Below are 23,944 nucleotides of genomic sequence, written 5' to 3' on the forward strand. Positions count from 1 at the left end.
AAAATAAAAAACAAAAGCCAGTTTTTCTCTGTAACTATAGAAGTACTGCCATTTTTCTTAAAATACCTCCCTTTCAATTTCATAAATATTTATGGATAGCAATATAAAGAATGTTTCTTGTTGGGGATCCATGTCTTTTTAAAAACTTTAGCACTAATCCTAGTATCAAGCATAGAGAATAAAGTCAAGAGTCCTATTCATGCTTCCTTTTTAAAAAACATTCATCAATACCATTTCTTACAATGTACTGCATTTCATCATTGTCAGGATGCGTCTTAGAAGTTCTGCTAGCCCACCATCAACAGGATGGTCTTGGGCTCCTGGACACTCTTCTTCGCCAGGGGAGTCCCCCTGCTCCCCGATGTTCCCAGCCCTCTCCTCAGCCTGGTCTGCAGTTCCTCGGGTTGTCTTCTTTCAGCTGAGCCAGGGAGGCCTTGCATGCCCCGGGGTTGAATGCTGGGGGATTGTAAACCAGGCAAAAGCACGTGGCAGGTCGGGGTGCAGAACTGTGTTTTAATCTAGTTCTGATATGGGTTTGATGCTTAGTGAAGTAAACAACAGTGAAGGGCTGAGGGAATGACACTGTGTCCGACCTGGTGATGCTTGAATGCTCCACAGAAACATCACATAAACAGACAGCATCTTAAACTTGAAGAAATGTAGTAATTAAAAGTACAGCCCAAATCTACAGTTGTACCGCAAGGGTTAAAAATGACCTGTACAAAAATTCTGACCAAAGTTTTGTTTACTTTCTGTTTTTTTATTGAGAGAGAGACAGGAAGAAAGAGAAGAGGGGGGAGAAAGTTGAGAAGCATAAACTCATAGTTGCTTTACTTTAGTTGTTTATTGATTGCTTTTCATAATGTGCCTTAACCAAGGGGCTCAGGCTGAGCCAGTGACCCCTTGCTGAAGCCAGTGACCTTGGGCTCAAGCCAGTGACTTTGGGCTCAAGCCAGCAACATGTAGATTCAAACCAGCGACCTTGGGATCATTCTGATGATCCCACGCTTTAGCCGATGACCTTGGGGTTTCAGACCGCAGCCCTCAGCTTACTGGGCCAACACTCACACTCTATCCACTGCACCACTACTGGTCAGGCCTGACCAATGTGGAACATCCTGTGTAAGTCCCTCATAATTAATGAGCAGAAACCAGACAACAAATCCACTGTCACTGGTCCCAGTCCACAGACTGTCTAGTGACCCTACCCCCTGCGACGAGAATGTAATATTCTGGGAAAGCAGAACTAAATATAATCAGGGGATCAAAACTTTTATTTTCATTCTTAGAAATTCTATAGAAATGAACCAAAATGAAACAAATATGTACATGTACATATGTACAAAATTTTACCTCTGAAAAAGAATCTATAAAAGTAGATGGTTAAAAATAAAATAAACAAGCACAAAGATTTAAAATCAGTATATGAAACTGACTTCTCAAAGTAAAGTAATAGTAACTTTAAGTTGCTGGTTGTAGTTGGTTTTCTAGGCTTATTTACATATTTTATTGTGGTCATCTATATAAAGGAATCTCTCTTATTTTAGAATATCTTTAGTTTCTTTTATTACATCAAACAGCCCTGAATTCTCTTCCCTTTACAAAGCTTTCAACATGAAGACAAGTCAACTTCCATTTTCTTCCTCCTCTTGAGTCGCAGGTTGGGAAGGCAACGTTATCTGTCCTCTTTCAGGATCAGACATTCGAAAGAGTCGAATCAGTTTACTTGACGGAAGTGAGCTAGAGGAAGTAAAATGAATTACTCAAATTTCCAAGAAAATTTTTTCACATTTCAAAAAAATTCTAATACGCCTCATGAAAATATAAATCTGAACGGCTGCTATCTGCTAATAGGGGGATATGTATAATATCTGAAGTTCCAAGAAAAATATAATTTGCAATAAAGAAATAATTTGATTTCATTAAAAAAAAAACTTCCTGCTAAATAATACATGTTTTCAGAAGGAGATTCATATATCAACTATTTCTCACTCTTGTTCTTCTTGTCTAGCCAGAAAGGAGTTACCTGATTTTTCCAAAAAGAAATCTAAACCTCCATATGATCAAAGTGACCATTGAGAGAGAGAATATCGACTCAGTGACACAGTGGACACCTTTACAAGACCCAGTAAACGCTGAGTGACAGAAGAGGAAAAATCTTTATTGAGAAGGATTTGTACTTGTAATTGATCAGAAAAAGAGTCAAGACTGGGGAAATCTTGTTTCTCTAGTCTAAATGGAATTACTAAAATTATTTTACATTAGTTGATCATGATAACTATAGAAGGGCAGATTCAAAATAGACATAGTAACAAGCCAGTCATCACATTCAAATCAAGTTGCTTTCTCCAGAACTAGTATAGAGGCTAATTTTTCCTTTTACTGGTCATTTATGCATTTGCACTTTAAAAATTAAGATTGTAAAAGATTTCTTTTCCCCATTTTCTATACTTCAGCTATATATTCACAGAATAGTTTTTAAAGTTACCTCATGCTTTGAGGGGTGAGCAAGATAAATTGTCTGAAACGCTGGGAATCGGCCATCTTGAGAATCATGTCCATTGCGATTCTCCGGTTCACCATATCCTAAAAACAAAGGCAGAAGTCAGGGTCGGTGCTGTATCAAACAAGTCCCTGTGAAACAGTATCCTGCTGGCTAGTGAACCCATGGGTTTTTACCCAGGGATCACCTATTACCTTATCTCTCATGCATGCCAAGCAGAGGGAAGACAATATCCAAAACTATCAAGGGAAAACAAGTGGATACACCTATCTTCCAGGTTAATTTATACAGTGAAAGTATTTATAAGTATGGTTCCCTCCCAAAAATATACTTAGCAATTTAAATAATAAAAAATATTAAAAGGACACAACTAACTGTTACAGAATGAATCTAATCAGCACAGGAATAGTCACTCAGAAGAACAGTATCAAAAGTGACTAGCTTCAAACTTATGAAGTCTCTCAAATTTCCCCTCAATGACTAAGGTGTTGACAAAACTCTGCCTGCCCCCTTCACCTCCTACAATTTGTACAACATGAGCCAATTTAAATGTACAGACCAAGTTCTCAATGAAATCTTTAAAATAAGTTAAACAGTGCATCTGTATATAAAATTTTTTTAGTTATAACAGGTTTTAAAATGAAATAAATTAAACTATGTATTTATATTTTGAGTTAAATAACAACGACAAAAAATTCAAAGTACTCTTTCCACCCCTGAAAGCTAAAAGGTAAAAACAAAGACAAGTGAACGCATCTATTTTTAAAGGACTGCAGGACACACATGTGGCAAGCTGCATGCTGCTTTAGACACGGACTGTGGAGGCAGACAGGGGCCCACAATGTCTACACTGCTCAGTGCCTCGTAGGATTTAAATTCTTCCATCAGGCATCTCCATAAAGTAATCTGACGTGAAGTCCACAGAAATAACCAGAGCTTGCACAAACAGAATACTGTCTTTTCAAAACACTGCCCCAGGGAGGCCTATTACTTAATAGCCAATATACCAATACACAATAAAATACTCCCTGATTTTGGATTGAGTCTCAGAACTTGGATACATTTTTATGAACGCTTTCAAAGGGGAAGATGCTATTCTGGATAAGCCCCTCTAAGTTTCTGACAAAGAAAGAAACAAGTTATCCTAAATTAAAGATGACAACATGTTGAGAAGATTACATAACAGTATTTTAGACAAAAACAATGCATGAAAGAACAATCGCCTTCTGAGATTTTTCAATTAGCTTTAAAGCCAATTTCCAGAGGAATGTCTAATTACACACTGATAGTAATACAGAGGAAAACGACACCTGAACGATTCTAAAGCACTCACAAGTATGAATTCTGATTCACAAATAGGCATTTTCTAAATGCTTATTATAGGGTAGGATTAGGAGGGAGAAATCCAAAGAAGATAGTTTGTAACCTCAAAAAGATTACAATTTAGTGGGAGATCCAGACATGACAAGAAGGACCACAACAGAATGAGAAAATAGAGATAAAATATAATAGTGTAATACATAATGCAGAATATTACATAACATATTTTATAATACAAAACATAAAAATAATGGTATGAGTTAATGTAACATAATGCTGAGGGAACTCTGAAAAGTCCCTGGTCCTGCCTAGCAGGTGAGAGTCACAAAGGCCACAGAGAGGTGATGTGTGAGCCAAGGCTTGGAAGGTGGGCAGGATGTGATGGCCATAGAGATGGCAGACAGCAGAGGCACAGTGTTTGGAAAACCACGAACATGAAGTGGCTCAACCTTTGCCCCAGATAGAATAATTAACCAAGGAAGAGTTTTAAACAACTGAGTGACCAAAATCCAATTTATTTTAGAAATACATAGCTGACAAAATGGTGACGGGGGACTGAAGGAGCAGCAAGATCAGAGTCTGCAGGGCTGGACAGGTGATGACGAAGGGGAAAGGTGACGACGGCGAAGAGAAGAGAGGTAAGAGGAGGAAGAGGGCAGAGAGGAGGGAGGGATGGGAAAAGAGGAACAGACAGGGCAGACGAATGCGAGAGTGACACAAAGACTCACAGATAAACCCAAGTTTCACAGCTAGGTGATTGGTTATTAATGTCAATTTGCCACTAATCAAGGTAGGAAACTGACACAAAGGAAGAGGCTTTGGGTGGAAGAAAATTCAATGTCAGACATGCTGAGTTTGAGACAGGTCGTTTACTAGATTATGCAGGACAGGTAGCTGGGCACATTGGCAACAGAGATGCCAGGGTGAGATACTTCCATCTGGTAGGTTTCCAAACACAGGTGGGAGTTTCAGAAACTGCATGTGTATAGCGGGAGGGCGAGGGGGAGGAACCTCTCACTATAACTGTAGGAAGCAGGAAAGATTCAGTTTTATTTTATAAATGAAGAAACTGAAGCCTGACAAGGATAAATACTTTGCCCAAAGTTATCGTGCAGACTGTAGCAAGGGAGAACCACACCTCTAGTTCTTCCCCACCACTAATCACGGACTACACGCCCGAGCACGAGCTTGTCCTATTTTGGGTAAAACTAAAAAGAGAATTGCTTCCATTTAAATACACGTCCACCCGTCCCTCAAAACTGAGTTTAAAATTTCCCAGTACCATGTAGACATCAAACTCATCCAGGCATCTGAAGGGAGACTCCGCAATGGACCACAGAGACAGGATGAAGCACACCGTGGAGAAGGAGCGCTCGCCCCCGGACAAGGCTCTCATGTCGTTGAAAGCAGCTCTGTTTCCCTCTCCAGGCTGAACCTTGAATGAGTAAACAAAAACAAACAAAGGTATGGAAAAAGGTTGCCTACCATTAGAAAGAATGGGTATATAGTTTAAAATAATAAAAAAAGAATAAAATCATTTAGTCATGTGGAAATGACATCGATTCCACTGAACACATTTTACAGTAAAACAATGAGCAATATAACAATGGTTTTGGTTTTACTGGGAGAAAATCAAATTGAAAACATACTCTCACCATAACTGGATCAAACATACCAAAATTCCAAAGGCTTATAATAAAAATGCCAATGTTAGGCAAATATTACTGATTGAAATAACTTAAACTAGTGTCCTGGCATTTTTATACCCTCTCCAGCTTTATTAAAATAAAATTGACATATAATATTGTATATGTTTAAGGGTGTAAAAGGTGATGATTTGATATATGCATATATTGCAAAATAATCATCGCCATAGGTTATTTAACATTATCACCTCACATAAGTACCTTTTTTGGTGGTGAGACGTTTTGTGATCTACTCTCTGGGCAACTTTCAAAAGTATACAACACAGTATTGTTAATTATAGCATCATAATTGTAGTACTGGCATAAAAATAGGCACATAGACCAATGGAACAGAGTTGAGAGCTCAGAAATAAACCCAGGCAAACATGGTCAACTAATACTTGACAAAGGAGCCAAGAATACAAACTGGGGATAGGATAATCTCTTCAATAAGTGGTACAGAAAAACCTGAATATCAACATACAAAAGAATGGAATTGAACCCGTATCTTAGACCACTCACCAAAACCAACTCAAAATCAGTTCAGGACTCAAAGAGAAGACCTAACAGCATAAAACTTGTAGAAGAAAACAGGAAAGAACCTATTTATCTTAGATAGCTGGTACCCTCTGACCACCTTCACTTGTTTCGCCTGTGCCCCTAGACCTGGCACCCACCATTCGACTGCTTCCATAAGTTCGGCTCCTTTTGATTTTAAGTAAGCTATGCCATATAGTAACTGTCTTTCTCTGTGTGTTCATTTTAATTACTATAATGCCCTCAAGGTCCCATGTTGTGGCATGTCAATTTCCTTTGCTTTTTATGGCTGAATAATATTGTTGTATGTGTGTGTACAGATCTTCTACCTCCTTGGCTAAATATTTTATTGTTTTAAGGCCACTGGAAATGGAATTGTTTTGTTTCTTTTTTCAAACATTTATATGTGCCAAGATAATCTTTTGTTACTGAATTCCAGTGACATCTAGTGGTTAAACTGCTTTAAAAGTAATTACTGAACGTCAAAAAGACACAGGACCAACTTAAAGAAGCTCACACTGACCAAAGAATACAATAGCGATGAACTGAAATTCATAAAAGCTCTTAGAAAAATTCCCTTTTAATAAATAAGGGCTCATGGGAACAATAAAACAATTAATCAGATGAATAGCACAATGTCACACAATTTCCTGAGAAGATAGTATAAGTGAATATCAGAAGACAGTCTTTGTCCATTTTGAAGTAATTTCCACAGGCACGTACGTATATGCTACACAAGGGAAAAAACAGCACCAACCAGTTTTATATCGTGAAGTTTTATCATACCTTTTAGCGGACACATGGATTCACATATTGTCCAAACTGCTATTTGAAAAATATGTAGCTCTTAAGTGAGCATTTATTTTTTAATCTGTTACAAAAAATTCTGAATTTAAACATATGTTGAAATTTTATATGTATCATCTGCAAGTCTGAATCCTCCATGAAAATCCAAATGAAAAAAATTAACATAAGCAGCAAACAGCCACACAAAATAAACAAAAAAATCCTGGCATATTATAAAAGTAAGAACTAAGTCACAGGATGCAATCTTTTGCTCCCAAACTGCATTTTGTATCAGTCTGATGAATGAAGCACTGGAAGAATCATGGAACTCTAATATACTTCTGATCTATTACTAACTTCTCATGGGACTTCCGTTTCCTTTTCTTTAAAAAAAAACAAAAAAACCCAGAAGATAACCAGATTCCTAAAGCAATAATAGGCTTTTGAATAACAGGGATGATACTGTCAAAATGTCTAGCTTCACTTGTCTATACAATTAGCTTTGGGGCTAAATTATGCAAACACTCCTAATATTTTCTTCGTTTTCTCATTTTCATTAGAGTATAAATTATATACAGAAGAAAAACAAAGCTTAAGCGTTTGGCTCAAACAGCTCTTACTTAAACACATAGAATTTTACCAGTTTTTAAAGAGTGGAGCTGGTTTAACAGACACTGCCAGACAGGTTGACAATTAGTTCTACCAAATTCTACTCCCATGGGCAAGGTATGAGAGTTTTAAGTCTACATCCCAACCAACAAAAGATATTATCAGTCTTACTCATTTTAGTCACACTAATAATGATGTGATAAAAACTTATGATGTAAATTTGTATTTCTATGATGACTAATGATACTGAATACTTTTTCATGTGTTTATTTGCCCAATGGACAATGATTTATGAAGTTTTTTGGTAATTTTTAAATGTGTCATTCTTTTTCTTTATTATCATTCTTTAAAATTTTTAGATATTGGACCTCTGTTGTATATATGCATAGTAAATTATTACTTATTCTAAGAATTAAAATGGAAGTATAAAGTTTGTGGTGCTTAAAGATGTAAGCAATTATTTGACAATTTTGCTCTGATTACTTAAGAGAGGGTAGTTGCTCTTGGCCTTCCTGACTATACAATATTGAATGCTATTTCCTGCATTCCCTCTTTCAATGCATGTCACTATGAAAGAATCTATAAAGACACATGCCACACTTGAACATGGTGGCTTTATCTAAAAGAGGCCAGATTGAGGAATACCTTCCGAAATAAGTAGTACAAACAATTTTATGCAGTAGAATATTCTTTAAGAAATATTTTCTTGGCTTCTTATAATGAGACCAGAAAAACAAACAAAAAATGGATCTTCTATAATGTCCCACATAATTTTAAAAAGAAACCAACAGAGTAGAAAGAGAAGGTGAGCACTTGTCACTGAAATATAATTCCTAATTTTCATTGTAAAAAAATAATGTGATTGTCTAGGGGAAAAATATTTTTAAAAATTGAAGGAAAAAGCCCTGGCCAGTTGGCTCAGTGGTAGAGTGTCAGCCTGGTGTGCAGAAGTCCCGGGTTTGATTCCCGGCCAGGGCACACAGGAGAAGCGCCCATCTGCTTCTCCACCCCTCCCCCTCTCCTTCCTCTCTGTCTCTCTCTTCACCTCCCGCAGCCGAGGCTCCATTGGAGCAAAGATGGCCCGGGCGCTGGGGATGGCTCCTTGGCCTCTGCCCCAGGCACTGGAGAGGCTCTGGTCGCAACAGAGAGACGCCCCGGAGGGGCAGAGCATCGCCCCCTGGTGGGCAAAGCATCACCCCTGGTGGGCATGCCAGGTGGATCCCGGTGGGGCGCATGTGGGAGTCTGTCTGACTGTCTCTCCCCGTTTCCAGCTTCAGAAAAATACAAAAAAAAAAAGAAAAAAAAAAAGAAAAAAAACCTACAATAATAGCAGCTTTAGCCAGTGAGGTCAATTTAATTTTCAACACTCTGGCAAAGCATTTCCTAATAATTAACATGCAAAGTTAAGATACTTACTGATATAGTAAGAGTTTCATTCTTGTGGTCAAAATTCATTTTCCCACAATAGGCCCGCTGAGATAGTAAGTTGTCAAAGTACAATTTGCATCGTAAAGTCAAACACCTTGAAAAAAAAAATTGGGTACATTTTTAATGTATAGAATAATATAGAAGTGTATATTCAGCATGACCTTCAAACCAGTATGTAAGACCAGGCAGAAATATTCCAAAATGCTAACAATGGTTGGCAATTTTACAGGTGGAATTATAGACAATTTTTTCCCATCTTTGTATTTCATTTGTTTCTCCACATTTTTACCACAAACATGTCATCTCACACTTAATACATCCCACTACACTACAGCCAGTCCACATGCAGGTACCAATCCACCACACTAATTCAGAATCCTATCCTTGAGAAGACTGAACTTTAGTAGTGTTGATAAGGACCTATTCAACTTCACAGCAGCAAGAAGGGAGGGGGAGGGCAACCTCTCACTCACTGTGTGATACCTTTCACACTGCCTGGCACAACGAGAACTCCCCCATCCCGTCTCTAAGACTTACCAGATGGCATTCTACTGTCAGGAAGACCATTCCCTTCTTCTTCAATTGATTCACTTAGCCAACTATCTATCCATCAGGATGGAATCACAGATGCTAACTTTATTCACTGGGTTACCGCCTATCACTGTCCTTGTTTATTTTGATCCTCAGTGTCCCAGGTTCCGCCAGTGGGCCCCTTCAATCTGCCTCCTATGCTTTTATCACAACTCCCCCTTTCTTGTGCATGTCCTCACTTTCTGGCATAACCAGAGACTCATCTGCACCTTCCCTGCCCAGTTCTGAATCAGCCACTTCTCCAAGGGGCCTGGATTCCTTTTAGTTGGGAAATAGTATTTACCAAATAAGATTCAAGTGATAGGTGACTGGCTCGATTTCTTAATATTTTTGCCCCTTAATGAGTCTAAGGCCCATTTCTTCAGAGTAACTATCATTTATTCTTTTCTTTCCTAATTTCCTACCTAAACTGTACTAACTCTCCACATTAGCCTGACAGCCTGAGTTTCCTTCTTGTGCCACAGCGACCACTGGTGGTTGGTTTTCAGAATGTTCTGTTGACTTTTTCAATACTGATACATGTTTTTCCATCATAGACGTCTAAAAGAGACTTTCCTCATAAAATGGCCAGGTTCCCCAGTGTAAGGAGTTCAACAGCTTTTAAAATGTGACAGCTAGGAAGCCTGTGACTGAGGAGATGCCTCTGGGGAAAGCAGAGGGTGAGCGTAGCGACTAGGGCTGCCTGGAGCCACGCACATCACCGGCCATCCCCACCTTCAAACAGCCCTCTGCTTTATTTCTGCTGCTGGTGATTTTCACTGGGGTCAACGTATCCCTGTGAGTCTGCACATTCCTGGGTACATTAATAATATCCAGTTTCCCTAATCCTGTATTCATTCATGTAACCAATATATATTTTAGGTACTGTAGCAGGTGCTGGAGATGCGGCAGGAAACAAAGCAAGGACTCGGCACTATCAAGTGACACCATCTCAGCCACGGCAAAACAGCTGAGATACCGCCGCAGCGGGTCCCATCCCACGCTGGGATCCCGTAAGAGCACGCGATGTCCAAGAGTGAAAGAGGCTGTTTCAGAACCAATGAGCTCCCATTCAAAGGACCCTTTCAAGCAGCCAGCGACTGGCCGCCTATGAACGACCCAGTAAAGGATGACTAATGGAGTGGGAGAGTCAGACAAGCTCGCCGCAAAGGCCTTTCGAATCCTGCATTCTCTGACTAGATCAGGATCGCGGGTACCAGCTGACAGGTAGGCACTGTCGGCTCTTCACTAACTGAATCAGGTAAAGCTCTTTTCATTTAATTTTGATATTTATAAGGGATAAGTAAAAGCAAAGAAAAACCAAAAATGTGTATGTGGTAATATTTTTTGAATGCACTTACCTTCTAAACTGTTGGTATGTTTTGTATCGATGAGTCATTATTTCTTCCAGTAATTTAATAAACTTCCTTAAAGTCCTTACTTTAGTATCCAGATCAAGATAAGTTTCTCTTGCTTCTTGGTACTGCCTATTTTATGAACAAAATATTAAGTAAATAAATGCCATTCAAAGAAACATAATAACAAGTAGTCTCCAGTATGTTAAGTGAGAAGAGAATAGGGAACAGGGGTGCTGAGGGGCCCGGCAGCACAGGTTCCAGAGAGCCCCAAACAAAACCCCTCTGAGAGGAGTGCGTGCTGTCCGGGCCCGGAAGAGCTGCCAGCAGGGCTGGGCACGAGCAAAGCCTGCCCTGAAGAAGGCAGAGAAAGCCCAGGAGGAAAGTGGCCAGGTGGGGCCCAGAGGTGGCAGACTTAAGAGAATGAAAGCTAATATACACCTTCTAAAAGTGAAGGGATCACACTAGAAGGCCAGAAATGTTTCCCTCAGTTGCAGATGCCAATGTGGGACTGAGAAACAGAGAATTAGGATTCCTCCCACTCCCTACCCTGGCTGAACCAGACAAATTCGAAGAGGCAGGGAAGGCACGGGCCCTCAGAAGTGATGCTGGGGAAGGTACCAGCTGTGCTGTGCAAAGGGAGAGCCAGTCCCTGCCAAGTATGCCAGGCAACCCCATCAACTCTCACAGCTCCCATCCCATTCTCCATCAAATGCCCAGTCCAGGAAAACCAGCTAAATAAAAATGAGCAGCACAACAGGCATAAGCATAGCATCCATACAAAGATATTTATGGGAAAGAAAGGCAGCAAAACTCCGTCTACAGACAAAATAAAAATTATTAGAACAATAATGTCACAAAGTAGATAAAAACTGTGATTGTACACTATGAATGAAAACAAAACAAATGTTACCAGGATGGAAGACCTTGAGAGCAAAATGGAAAACACTGATAGGGAAACAACAGAAGGTGACAACGGGACAAGGGGAAGTGAAGCGAGAACCTGCAGTATTCAAGGTGGGAAGGCAGCCTAGACAAGGAGGCGGAAGAGGGAGAGGAAGAGGAAGAGGAGCAGGAAGAAGAGGAGGAGGAGGAGGATGGGGAGGAGGAGGATGGGGAAGAGGAGGAAGAGGAGGAGGAGGAAGAGGAAGAGGAGCAGGAGGAAGTAGAGGAGGAAGAGGAAGAGGAGGAGGAGGAAGAGGAAGAGGAAGAAGACAAAGAGAAAAAAGAGGAAGAGGAGCAGGAGGAAGTAGAGGAGGAAGAAGAGGAAGAGGAGGAGGAGGAAGAGGAAGAGGAAGAAGAGGAACAAAAGATAAGACAAAATGAAAGGATGATGCAAAGGAACAAACACACAAGATAGAAAACACTGATGAAACAGAGACCAGAAATAAGTAAAGCAAAGAAATTGGGGGAAAAACAGGTAAACTGATTAGACAAAATAGAGAGAGCAGACAAAGGGTATTCATCATATGTATAAATGAAGACCTCAAAAAGAAAACTGAACAGAACAGAAAATATTTAAAAGTACAATACAAGAAAACTTTTAAGAAAGAAGATTTGAACCTACAACTTAAAAAGCACTCTGTGTACTAAGGGAAAGGACCGCAATTCAGACAGTGGACAAGTCACACGACTTCCTAGCTGAGTACTAACCATCACAAGCAGAACCTCAAGATATGAAGCCTTTTATATGAGGCCAAACTGTTCTTCAATTCAAAATGAATGCTAAATAGTTCTAAATATGCAAAAACAAAAAATATTACTCATGTTGCCATTCTTAAGGAAATAATTTAGAGAACAAGCAACTTTTCAAATGACTACATAGCCATTTGGAAAAAATAATACATTCTTCACACCCCAAATATTCACAGGACAATGAAAAAGTACATAAAAAGGTCACCAAGGAAATAAATGGTCCTTCAGAGAAGAAAAATATGTTCAACCCCACTTAATAAAAGTGAAATGCAAATTAAAATTACACTAAGATGTGTTTTAAGGGGGGGAAATCTATCCATCAGCAAAAAACATATGAGATGATCACATATTGTTTAGGTTCTAGAGAAACAAGCCGTCTAACACACTGCTGATAAATACAATCCCTAGGAAGGGAGTCTGCCAAAATGGAATTAAAAAACAAAAACCAAACAACCCCCCCCCCCCAAAAAAAAACCTGGATACATATAAGATGAAGTATGTACAAAATTATTTATTATATATAATAACAAAAGGTTCAATTCAAATCCAACTATCCATCAATAGGAGATGGTTAAATACTGGGAACAATGAGAAAACGTCTATATGCTGCTAGGAAAAGATGTTCACAATACTGTATATCATTAAACCGAGAAAGCAACTTCTAAAGTAGTTTATATAGTGTACTACTACCTCTTGTATCTGCAAGGGTAACAAACACAGTCACGTTACCTTTAATAAAGAAACTGAATAGGAAAATGAAAAAAAAATGAAGATGAATGAGAATAAACAGAAGGAAAATTTTTTATTGTATGGCTTTTTACATTGCATTTTTAAAATACTGAGGAATTATCTATTTTAAAGAAACACTAATCTTACTATTTTTGTTTTCCAATGTTTTTGAAAATAAAACTGAGATCACTCCTGTTCTTAGCCTTTGTTTTCTTTTTTAAGTAAGAAAAGTTCTTCAGAGTGCACAGCTTCAATTTTCAATTATAATTTAACCACTATCCCACAATTGTACACGGTTCTAATTTTTCATTGTTTGGCCAAACTAAATATTTTGAAGGCGTTTGATATAAACTGCCTTAATGTTTTCCAGAATCACTAATCTCTAACATACTATGTATCCTATATATTGTTTATACGGACTATCTCATTTAATCTTTACAACAATCCTAAGGGAAAATACCATAATTACTCCCATCTTATAAAGGAGAAAATTAAGGTTCAGAAAGACTGGATAATTTGCCAAAGTCACAAAAAGAGACAATAGAATTGCAATGCCAACCAAGGTACTCTTGCTTCAGAACCTGTGCTCTAACTATAGAACTTCCATTTTTATGTCATAAAAGTACTGTTCTTCATCTTAATATATGCTTCTAGTTGTTTTACTTGAATTTCTTTGACTAATTGTGAAGCTGAACAAGTTCATGTCCATATGAATCATATAGGTATAAAGATGACTTTATTTATTTATTTATTTATTTATTTATCTGACAGAGACAGAGACAGAGAGAGGGACAGATAAGGACAGACCGACCGGAAGGGAGAGAGATGAGAAGTGTCAATTCTTCGGTGCAGCACCTTAGTTGTTCACTGATTGCTCTCTCATAGGTGCCTTGACCGGGGGGCTACAGTAGACCAAGTGACTCCTTGTTCAAGCCAGCAAGCCTTGCTCAAACCAGATGAGCCCACGCTCAAGCCGGCGACCTCGGGGTTTTGAATCTAGGTTCTCCACATCCCAGTTCGATGCCCTACCCAGTGCGCCACTGCCTGGTCAGGCCAGATGATATTTATTTTTAAACTGCATTCCATAATGAGTTTTGTAATAATTCAGAAGGAAAAAAGTTAGTTTATTATTAACAATACACATATGAAAGACTAGGCTAGCTATAAACTATATGCCATAGTAAAATCTAATCCAAATTTAAGATTTACATGTAAACATTTTTTGTCTTGAAAATATTTACAGATAACATTGTAATAAAGTAGAAAAGCCATGGATCACTCACCTCATTATTTCTTCTCGGTCTCCATGGCTAGCATGTTCTGCCTGTATCTTCTGTCTTAATTTATTAATTTCCTGGTCTAGAACTGATGCAGATTTTTGCACTTCTATCCGCTCTGGGCAGATCTGTCTTGCTTGCGACTTTTTCTCCTAAAATACCAGACATTTAATATCTTCTTTGAGCTAATAATTCATTGTATTTCTCGTGCCAAAACAGGCAAAGTAAAATTCTAAACTTAGGTTTATAAAATATATTTTAATTACACTTAGTATCAATGTAACTTATCTAAACTTTATATTGAGAATATAGTCCAGGGCCATTAAAAATCTTTAAAATAACATTCCTGTGTACATCTTTAATAATTTGTAAGGCCTCCAAAACTTCCTAATGAAAGTAATTTCAAGTAGCAGTTATGAAAAGTTTCGCACTCAGAGCACTGAGGTCAGGCAGAGATTTCTGTGTTTTGGGATGGACTTGAACCCCAAATAGTATTGAAAACTCAAACAAAAACACCCTCATCTTTGTAAAATACTAGAAAACTCAAAACCCTTTTATACATAGTACTTATTTTATATTCACAACATTCCATATAAATCTTGAAGAAGTAAGGCACTGGATTACAGACTTTTAAACATTTCTTAAGATATGCAAAGGCCAAGTTGGAATCTATCTCTTCTAGTTAGACCTAGGTTGCCTTCAGCTAATTTCCTCCAAACACAGGGCTGCTGCTGACAGCTGTCAACACGGCTGCTCAGTATGTAGCAGCGGACCTGCAGCCCAGCCCACTGCCAACTACACAGAGGCGGGGTGAATTTTCTGACACAAGATGCCAAACGAGGCAGTTAAGGAGCTCCATTAGCTGAGAAGGAGTGCCCTTCTCCTGGTCACTCAGGGGCACGGTGTCAAACTCTGCCTGAAGTCCTCCTCATGTTGGTCTCTTTAAGTCCCCACTCTCTGGGAGTCCCTACGCCTCTTTCTCTCTTGATTCACCAATACCACTGTTATGTTATATGAAACAAGATACTCATCAAACAACTTGTCTATGTTTGGAAACACGACAGTAAGAAAAACGCACTTTAAAAATCAGGGCTAAAGCTATAAACAAAAAAAGTAAAAAAAATGATGAATAACCTCTAGTTCTTTTTCCTTCATATCCAGTTCTCGTTTCTTTTTATTTAAAGTATCCAAGTGTTCTTTTTGTTTTTCTTCATAATGTCGCTTCCCTCGTTTTTGGTTATCTACTTCAGAATCAGCAAGGTTTAATTCATCCTGTTTGAAGAAAACCAAAATAATCTCTAAAAAAACCCCAGTTTTTAAAAAAATCACCAGCATAGCTATACAACTAATAGGACAGCTCCATAATGCGGACAGGGCTCTGCCGCTTCAGGCTGTGTTAGCGTTCGTGTCCAGACGTGTCTGAACAGAAGTGAGGAGGTGCCCCAAATGAAGAGGCCACAGGATTATATTCAAACTTTTATATGAAGTCTCTTTATACTATGGTGCTTTCAACTTTATTTTTGTAAGCAAGGTAGTTTGTGGGAAGTCACATTAGCCTGAAAAGACTTAAATTAGGCACAGCTTGGTGAAAAGTTTAGATTACATAGACACATAGCCATTAATTACAGCAGCTTTCTCAAACAATGATCTACAGATCGACTCTATTATAGTAGGTGTGGATGTTTCACAAAATATAGTTTTCCTGAATTTGCCTTTGGAGATTTTATTTTAGATCTAGAATCCCTGAATCTCAATTTTTAAAAAGGCTCTTGATTTAAGTATACCCAAGGTAAGTTTAGACTCTCACAGAGTTTGTTCATTTGGTTTGATATACAAACATAAATGCTTAGAGCAGCTTTATTTGTAATAACCCCAAACTGGAAACCCATGTCCATCCATAGGTAAATTAATAAATTGTAATATATCAAACAAAATGGAATACTACTTGGCAACAAAAAGGAATGAATTATTGATTCAGGTAAAAATATGGATGACCATAATAAAAAAATAACTTTTATTCTGTTCACTCTTTCTTTCAAAATATAAACAGTATATACACTAAGTGCTAGACAGTATATGTTATGTTCTGAAAAATGTTAAACCCCTAAAAAGGAAGAGCACATAATATGTGATTCCATTATATGTAATTCTACAAAATGTGCAGAATATAGTCATAGAAAGCAGACTGATGGCTGTCTGGGGACAACGGGCAGGAGGTGGGGAGGGGCAGATTACAAGGAAGCAGAACACTTTTGATCTTGAAGGATGTGTTCTTTTTTCTAACTGAGTTTAACAGTTATATACATGTCAAAATTTATGAAACCATACACTTATATGTGTCTTTACTCCATGTCACTTCTATTTCAATAAAAAGGCTTTGGATTTAAGAACCACTCAATTCAATTTTAGTTTGTTCATTTGTTTTTTAAGCCTCACACTAGTCATATACACTATAATTATCATGTTCAGACTCAAGAATTACAGTTATAAACCAACAAAGAAACAATTATAAACCAAAACAGCAACCATGACAGATTATATGGAGACATCCCAGAAAGAAAAAGGGGTATTTAAATACTGAAAATATTTACCCCTCTAATAACAGAGGATTTAGGCTATTTTCTAGGCTAAGAAAATAATTTATTGCATCTTGTTCATACTGATAAAAATACCACCCATATAGTTTGATAACATATAGCTTTTATAAAAGAGTTCTATTAAAAATAAAAACATTATATGAAGGATGAAAATAAGCTGTTCCTTTACTTCAAACAGAGTTTTAAAAAATGTGTGCAATTAGTGTAGCAGGAGATATTACAGTTAGAAGTTGGAACAGCTTATGAAATAGAATGCTTGTTTTCTAAACACAGAACAAAGTTTTCTAATCATTTTTGGTAGGAGCTATGAAAATAAATAAGCCCACATTTGCTTTAGGGAACCAATCGGCTTTAGGGAACCAAAGGTGTAAACCTATCAGGACAAAGTTGTGCTGGTTAATCCTCCTAGTAACTTTGGGAAGGAAAAGAACTTCAGATGTTATTTATTGATCTCTTTCTTCACATTTACTATGGCTATCTGATTTTTCCTTGCATATTTAATAAATTTATGTCCTGGGTATTACCAAATTTAAAACTAAAAGGAAAGCAAGACAGTATTTCATTTCATTTATTTTCATTTTATTGGTGGTGAAATGAAAACTAGATATTAAAAGCAGGTTAATGGCCTTCATCCTGGTTTTCGGGTGAGGGATTGGATGGGTAAGGTCTAAATGAAACTTTGATGCAGCCCTAAACCTGTACAGTTTCTAACCTGTAAGAAGTTACAGCCTTTCCAAAATAGGCTAAGATGCTAGAAGGGACAGATCATTGAAAAATTTTCTTCTCTTGGATGCCTAAATAACCAGGTTTAATTACTTAGTGCCACTGAATAAATTGCTACTTGTTTCATATAAACCTACATTAACTATGATGGTTTATAAAACATAAAATCTTGAAATTTTCAAAAGCACAGTTGCTCTCGATTCAAATAAACTATCATTGTATCAGAAAGAGAAGCCTTCTGACTCCAATAATGTGGATCAGCTATCTTTATAGACTCACTGTGGGTCACAAGCCCTGTCCAATAAGTTTAATTTGCAACCAAAGCATTCAGTTTGCAGGGTAATTAAAAATAAATTGTTCAAAATGAGAAAACCATTCACCACCCTTCAGACACAAAATGAACAAACGTCCTAATAGCAAACAGATTATGTCTAGAAGCTGCTGATGTATGAATACAATTTCTCAGCAATTATTTTGTTAGCCAAATCCTCTCGGTCCTCTTGTTACTCGTGTGATGTGCTACTACAAAGGAAAATCTCTCTGCTACTAGCTGACTGCATGCAGGTTAACTGAAGGACTCACCTCCTAGCTTTCAGTTATTTGCAGCCAAGGCAAAGAGCTAAGATCAAGAATTCTCACTGCCTTCTGCCCATACTTTCTGCTCTTTAACTTATTTATGGACTCCCAATTCCAGGAGTTGCTTTAGCTTAGAGGTCCCTAAAAGAAGAGAATAGAGCTTAACTCTTCCTCATTTCTTGTTTTTAATTTTAAGCTGTCTGGGATAAATAATGTAGGCACTAATCTTCCTTTTTCTTATCATTTTGGCATATTTCATCATTTTGATTTTCACCCTGTTCCACACTTTACCCATTTAGAAAATGTTTTAGTCTTATCTTTGTTGTAACTTTACAGCTCTAATTCCTGAGTTCTGAATTCTACCCTGTCTATTCTAGATAATTTACATATTGATTTTATTCTTTCTTATTTCTTCCTTCTAAAACCTAATTTTCTCCTTTTATCTTAGACTTTGTCCTTTGAATTCTTACTTTCTGTAGCAACTACTCTTATTTGTCTCAGTATCATCTTTAATACGTTTTCCTTCCTCAAAACTTTAATATTTAAATTAAGTATTCTTCTTAATCAGCATCTATTTTCCTATTTTATATTCTTATAAGTAGGAAAAAAAATGAATCAACATTAGGTTATAATGGCAGAAATCCTTGCTCCATGGACAGAGAAATCTCCCACAGAGGAAAGTTATTTCTATGTAGCTACTCCTTTAACTTCCTCTAATAGTCTCTCAACTCTTATGTTTTTTAAAATTTTTTAATAAACACAATTATAGTAAAGTTTTTTATGCATGCAAATTATTTTACTTTAAAAAGATCTAAGTACACTTTGCTTCATATAGGATAATTAATTTTCTTGAAAAGAGGTACATTAGAGTGTTATCATAAAATACCCTGCTTCTCTTAAAATACGTTATTCATGCTTCTCAGTGTCTTATAAATAAAATGTAAAGTTCTAAGAATAATTGAGCTATTTATTCATAAATATGACAATGATTATAAAATGTTGATAATTAATGTAACGAACAAGTTGGGGAAATTTACACAAATTAACTGATCACTAATTTAACTTTCCTAAATTTGGTTTCAAAAAGCATGTGTTAAAAACATCAGTTGACCTCAAGCTGGAACATGTTGGGACATGCCACCAGTCAGGAACTGGCTGGCTCTATTTCGAGTCGGTTTGAGTTACTGAGAGAAGGCAGGACAACAGAACAGGCAAGCACAGAAATAGAGTGCACAGACAAGTCCCTGGCCCTGGCTCTAAAACAAGGGAAAGAATCAGAAAATAAAAAGGAACAAAAGCTGTAATCTTCAAGGAGTAACAGAAACTTGGCAATCTATTCTCAAAGAGGTATAAGCAGAAGCATTTATTTCTACTTGATCTACTCATGAGGGTATTATCTAGTGGGTACACTGCAAATACAAACCTAAGACATAAGATACAGATAGAATAACAGTAATATACCTTTAGTGGATCTGCCAGCTCTGACAGCTGATTAACTTTCAGTTTAATTGCCTCATACTTGTTTTCTGCTTCGACTTTCAGACCTTTCAGATATTCCATCTCTTCTTTCTGTTGTTCCATATTTTCCTCAACCGTTTTCATTTTGATGTTATTTTCTTGAGCTTCATCTTCCTGGTTACATTTACAGAGCACACAGAATAAATTAAAAACTGTTTTTATCAGACTGAAAACAGTACAAACAATTCTAAAAGAGGAGAAACCACAGGCAACAGGCAAATCAGATCAAAGACAGATTTAAGGAATACTAGGGTGTTTTCATAGTTCTAATGATAAATTAGTAAATAGAACAGGTTAAAAAAATAGATGACATTTAGGATACAAATTGAAACTACTGTGCTTGTGGTCATAATCAAAAAGAAAGTTAATTCTACATACTCATTCTTCTTTCTTTCAAAATGCAGTGTCTATGAATACCTACCTACCTTGTGCCAGGCACTGTGTCTCAGATGCTGAGCGAACAAACAAACAAGACACAGTCCATACCTTTAAGAAACTTAGTCACAGATACAAGGACTTACAGCAGAAGAATAAAAAGTGGAAAACAAGATTACTAATAAACAATGAGAACACACTCTCATTAGAGTAAAGCCGCGTGGGTGCAGGGACTCCACATGTCTTGTTCATCGCTGTGTCCCTCAGTAAGTAATATGTTGAACAGCACAGACACTAAATAATATTTACTCATTTTAACAACTCTGCCATCTATCTAATCCTGTTTACTGTAACTCAGGAAGCTAAGCTGAATATCATACACAGATGGCTGAAAACAAAATAAAAATAAGAGTAACAAATATGTGCTCAATTAATATAATATGCAAACCATTAACTTGCAAAGAGACCAGCTACAACTAAGATAGACGTTAACATTGATACTGATTAACTCCAAAAAACACCATGCTAGGCAGTTCGGTTTAAAATGGTACTATTTAACTGTAAGAGCACAACTGAGTTTTGATTAAGTCCTTTTTCACATAGAGATGACAAAATCAACATCAACACTTGCATGCAAGTGTTATATGGATAAACCAATAAGGAGTGGAAGGCCACACACCAGGTAGTGTCCACTTTATCTGTAAGTAGGAGACAGCAATCATAAAAAGTAGCCTTCATTAAAAGGATAAGAGAAAAACTGAGAGCAGATGCTATAAAACTAAATGACCATTTTGTCCTTTACCACATTCAACTGAGCAAAAGAATCTTACCAAGGTTGCAATATCTACAGACTGGTGTTCTTCTATATTCTCAAGTTCCTGAATTTCAGAAAAACTTTTTCTTATTTTTATCTGAAAGAAAGTATATTGGTTTTGTAACATAAAAAAAAAATAAAAAAATACACATCTAGAAAGAATATATTAATTCCTAATGTTTTACTCTATGTTACAGAATGATTCTGTATGTAATAAGTGATATGTTAGTTTTAAATGAACTAAAGTGAATTATGTAGCAAGTCTTCCATGATCAGCCTCATTGGTAGTCCATTCCCACACAAAAAAGATGTAAGTACTCCATTTTCACATTTCAAATGATGACAATGTTGAATCCATAGAGAAAATATTGTTCTGAAATATCCAGACTCATTTCTGGGAAGATTACACTAATCCACTGGTTCCCAGAGTATAATTCAGGCACCTCCTGGTGGCCTCTGGAAGTCCTTCAGGGGTTCATGAGGTCAAAACTATTTTCATAACAACACTAAGATATTGTGCACCATATTTACTATCATCTCACGAGTGTACAGGAGATTTATAACTCTGTGATGTATAATTATTGCAACAGACTGCATAAGGTAACAGGATAATTCAATTGAGTTTTATTAAGCCACATATCAGATATTTACTACAAAAATATAAAAATATCAGTCTTCTCACTAAATAGTTTTGGTTCTAGAAAGTTGTTTTTCATAAAAATGTTAGTTATGTTAACAAATAGCTTATTTTTTAAGTGAACTAATAAACTTAAATTTTATTTTAATTTTAAGAATGTAAATGCTGATAGATAAAACCCACCTATGAGAAAGCTCTTTAAGACTGTGAGGGCTAAAGGTCAAGTTTGAGAACTATTCTCTAATTAAATAAATGGTAGATTTTTTTGAAAAAATTGCCCTGACTGGGAATTGAACTGGCAACCTCTGCACTTCGGTACAATGTTCTAACCAACTGAGCTCTCTGGCCAGGGCATGAATGGTAGAATTTAAAAAATAGCTTGGAAGAGGTAAATTGAGAAAACAAAATGTTTTATATTTTTGTACCTTTAACTCTTTATAGTGTAGTTGGCGCCTTCTAAAAAATTCTTCATTGCATTTAATATCCTTTTCAAGGGTAGACAAATGTTGCTGAAGATTTAATATCTGGGCCTTCTTATTTTCAATCTCATTCTCCAAGTCACTTGATAGAGATGATAAAAAAGACTTTAAATCTATTTCTGAAGATTAGAAATACTTTAGGTCTTTACAAATAAAAGCTTATTTTAATACCTTATTTGCAAAATCCTATTCAATCAAACCAGTTGTATATTCCTATCAAATTATTAACATAGAAAGAGAGTTAAAAAATATCTCAACAGCACTCAGAGTTTACTTATTTCATAAAGTATGTATATGATTTCTGGGTGGCAGATGTTGCTCATAGTGATAGGCAGCTGTAGATACAGAATTAAGACATGAAGGACTCAAAAAAAAAATCAGGAAATAAACCATCACATTACAACGTGCACAAGACACTATTCTGTCCATAGTACTAAGAACAGAAGAGTCTGGGAGAAATGACAACTGACTTGTATTCTGTAAAGTTGGTCAACAGCTGGACCAATGGGGAGGATGGAAAGAAATGTAAAACGGCACTGAGGGATGAACAGATACACTTGACAGTGAGCTCCACATTTACTTTAGCTGAAGAAATGCAATGAATGTGTGGGGAGTTAGAGCGAAGGAAAGAACAAGGAGAAGGGACGGGGATAAGGGGGTAAGGCAGCTGCCAAAGCCAGGGAGGTCGGCGGCCAGCATCTGTCTTCAGAAAGCTTCGTTTCCTGCCTCATCCACCCAGGTCCCTGTCTCCCAAGTTTGGTGCCTGGTAAATGAGGACCACCTCCGCAGTTAGAAAGAACTCCTCTGGTGGAAAGTGTACGCCGTTTTTCAGTAAGATGCCTATTTTCCCTCATTAACATCCCTGAAATCATCTTTCAGTCCATGGCTGTATTTTATCATTTTTAGTGATATATAAAATAACACACCTTACACTTAGAGAAATATTATAACTCTGTTACCTTTCTGAATTGTCAGAATTACAAAAGAAATCAATAATTGTTAGCTCAATAAATGGCAAATAAATGATAAAAAGAAGAAAAGGAGAATAACTGGTATTTCTGGTAAAAATGGGGCTAAATGCAAAAATTTAAGATGGACCCTCAGGATTGAATAAGAAATGTTTATCATATATAAATCTGGACACTAATTAGCAAATAGTAATTTTGCTAAAACAACAAAAAATTTACCAAATAAACTTTGAAACTGAGAGCCTAAGCCAAAAATAAAAATAATAATTTTTATTATTTTAAAAATAAAAATAAACATTTTTCTGAATATTTAGAATAAATTTAAACATAATTTATATAAACAAATTGCTAAATTTTACAATTTCCTTTTTGCTGGGTAGGACAAACTCTGTTACATATTTTCATACAGTTCCTTAGTTTTTAAACACTTTTTACATGGACAAAGGACACGTGTTAACCTAATAAAATAGGTATGAAACTCAGTTCCGAATGTGAGAGCTATTGGTACGGGGCAGATACATGTTCTGTGAGCAGCCTACCGAACCAGCATGCTCCTGACTCTCTAGCCCTTACTCTGCTCTGTCTCCTTACCACTTAACCTTGAACTAGTTAGTATTTGTTTATAGTCTACTACGTCCTCCTTCTTACTGTAAGCTTCAGGAGAGAGAAAGGTTTTTGTACTTTGTATCCTGTTGAATCTTGTGCCGAGACCAGATCCTGGCACATTAGGTACTCATTCAGTATCTGTTTTAAAGAACATAAA

At 36.9% G+C, this 23,944-nt stretch overlaps 1 protein-coding gene across 1 annotated transcript in view; it reads right to left on the reverse strand.

Annotated features, from left to right (window-relative positions):
- Positions 1–1,256: 1,256 nt before the first annotated feature.
- Positions 1,257–23,944, reverse strand: part of SMC6 (structural maintenance of chromosomes 6) — a 58,216-nt gene continuing 35,528 nt past the window's right edge. The window contains exons 18-27 of the mRNA XM_066386197.1: positions 22,160–22,295; positions 21,114–21,194; positions 19,852–20,022; positions 15,629–15,766; positions 14,501–14,646; positions 10,800–10,925; positions 8,857–8,962; positions 5,106–5,258; positions 2,489–2,586; positions 1,257–1,740 (exon numbers count right to left, since the gene is read on the reverse strand). Of these exons, the coding sequence (XP_066242294.1) occupies positions 1,626–1,740; positions 2,489–2,586; positions 5,106–5,258; positions 8,857–8,962; positions 10,800–10,925; positions 14,501–14,646; positions 15,629–15,766; positions 19,852–20,022; positions 21,114–21,194; positions 22,160–22,295 (1,270 nt within the window). The 3' untranslated portion in view covers positions 1,257–1,625. The remainder of the gene's footprint in view (positions 1,741–2,488; positions 2,587–5,105; positions 5,259–8,856; positions 8,963–10,799; positions 10,926–14,500; positions 14,647–15,628; positions 15,767–19,851; positions 20,023–21,113; positions 21,195–22,159; positions 22,296–23,944) is intronic.

This window comes from Saccopteryx leptura, chromosome 5 (genome assembly GCF_036850995.1).
Source record: "Saccopteryx leptura isolate mSacLep1 chromosome 5, mSacLep1_pri_phased_curated, whole genome shotgun sequence".
In the NCBI taxonomy this organism is placed as follows: Eukaryota; Metazoa; Chordata; class Mammalia; order Chiroptera; family Emballonuridae; genus Saccopteryx; species Saccopteryx leptura.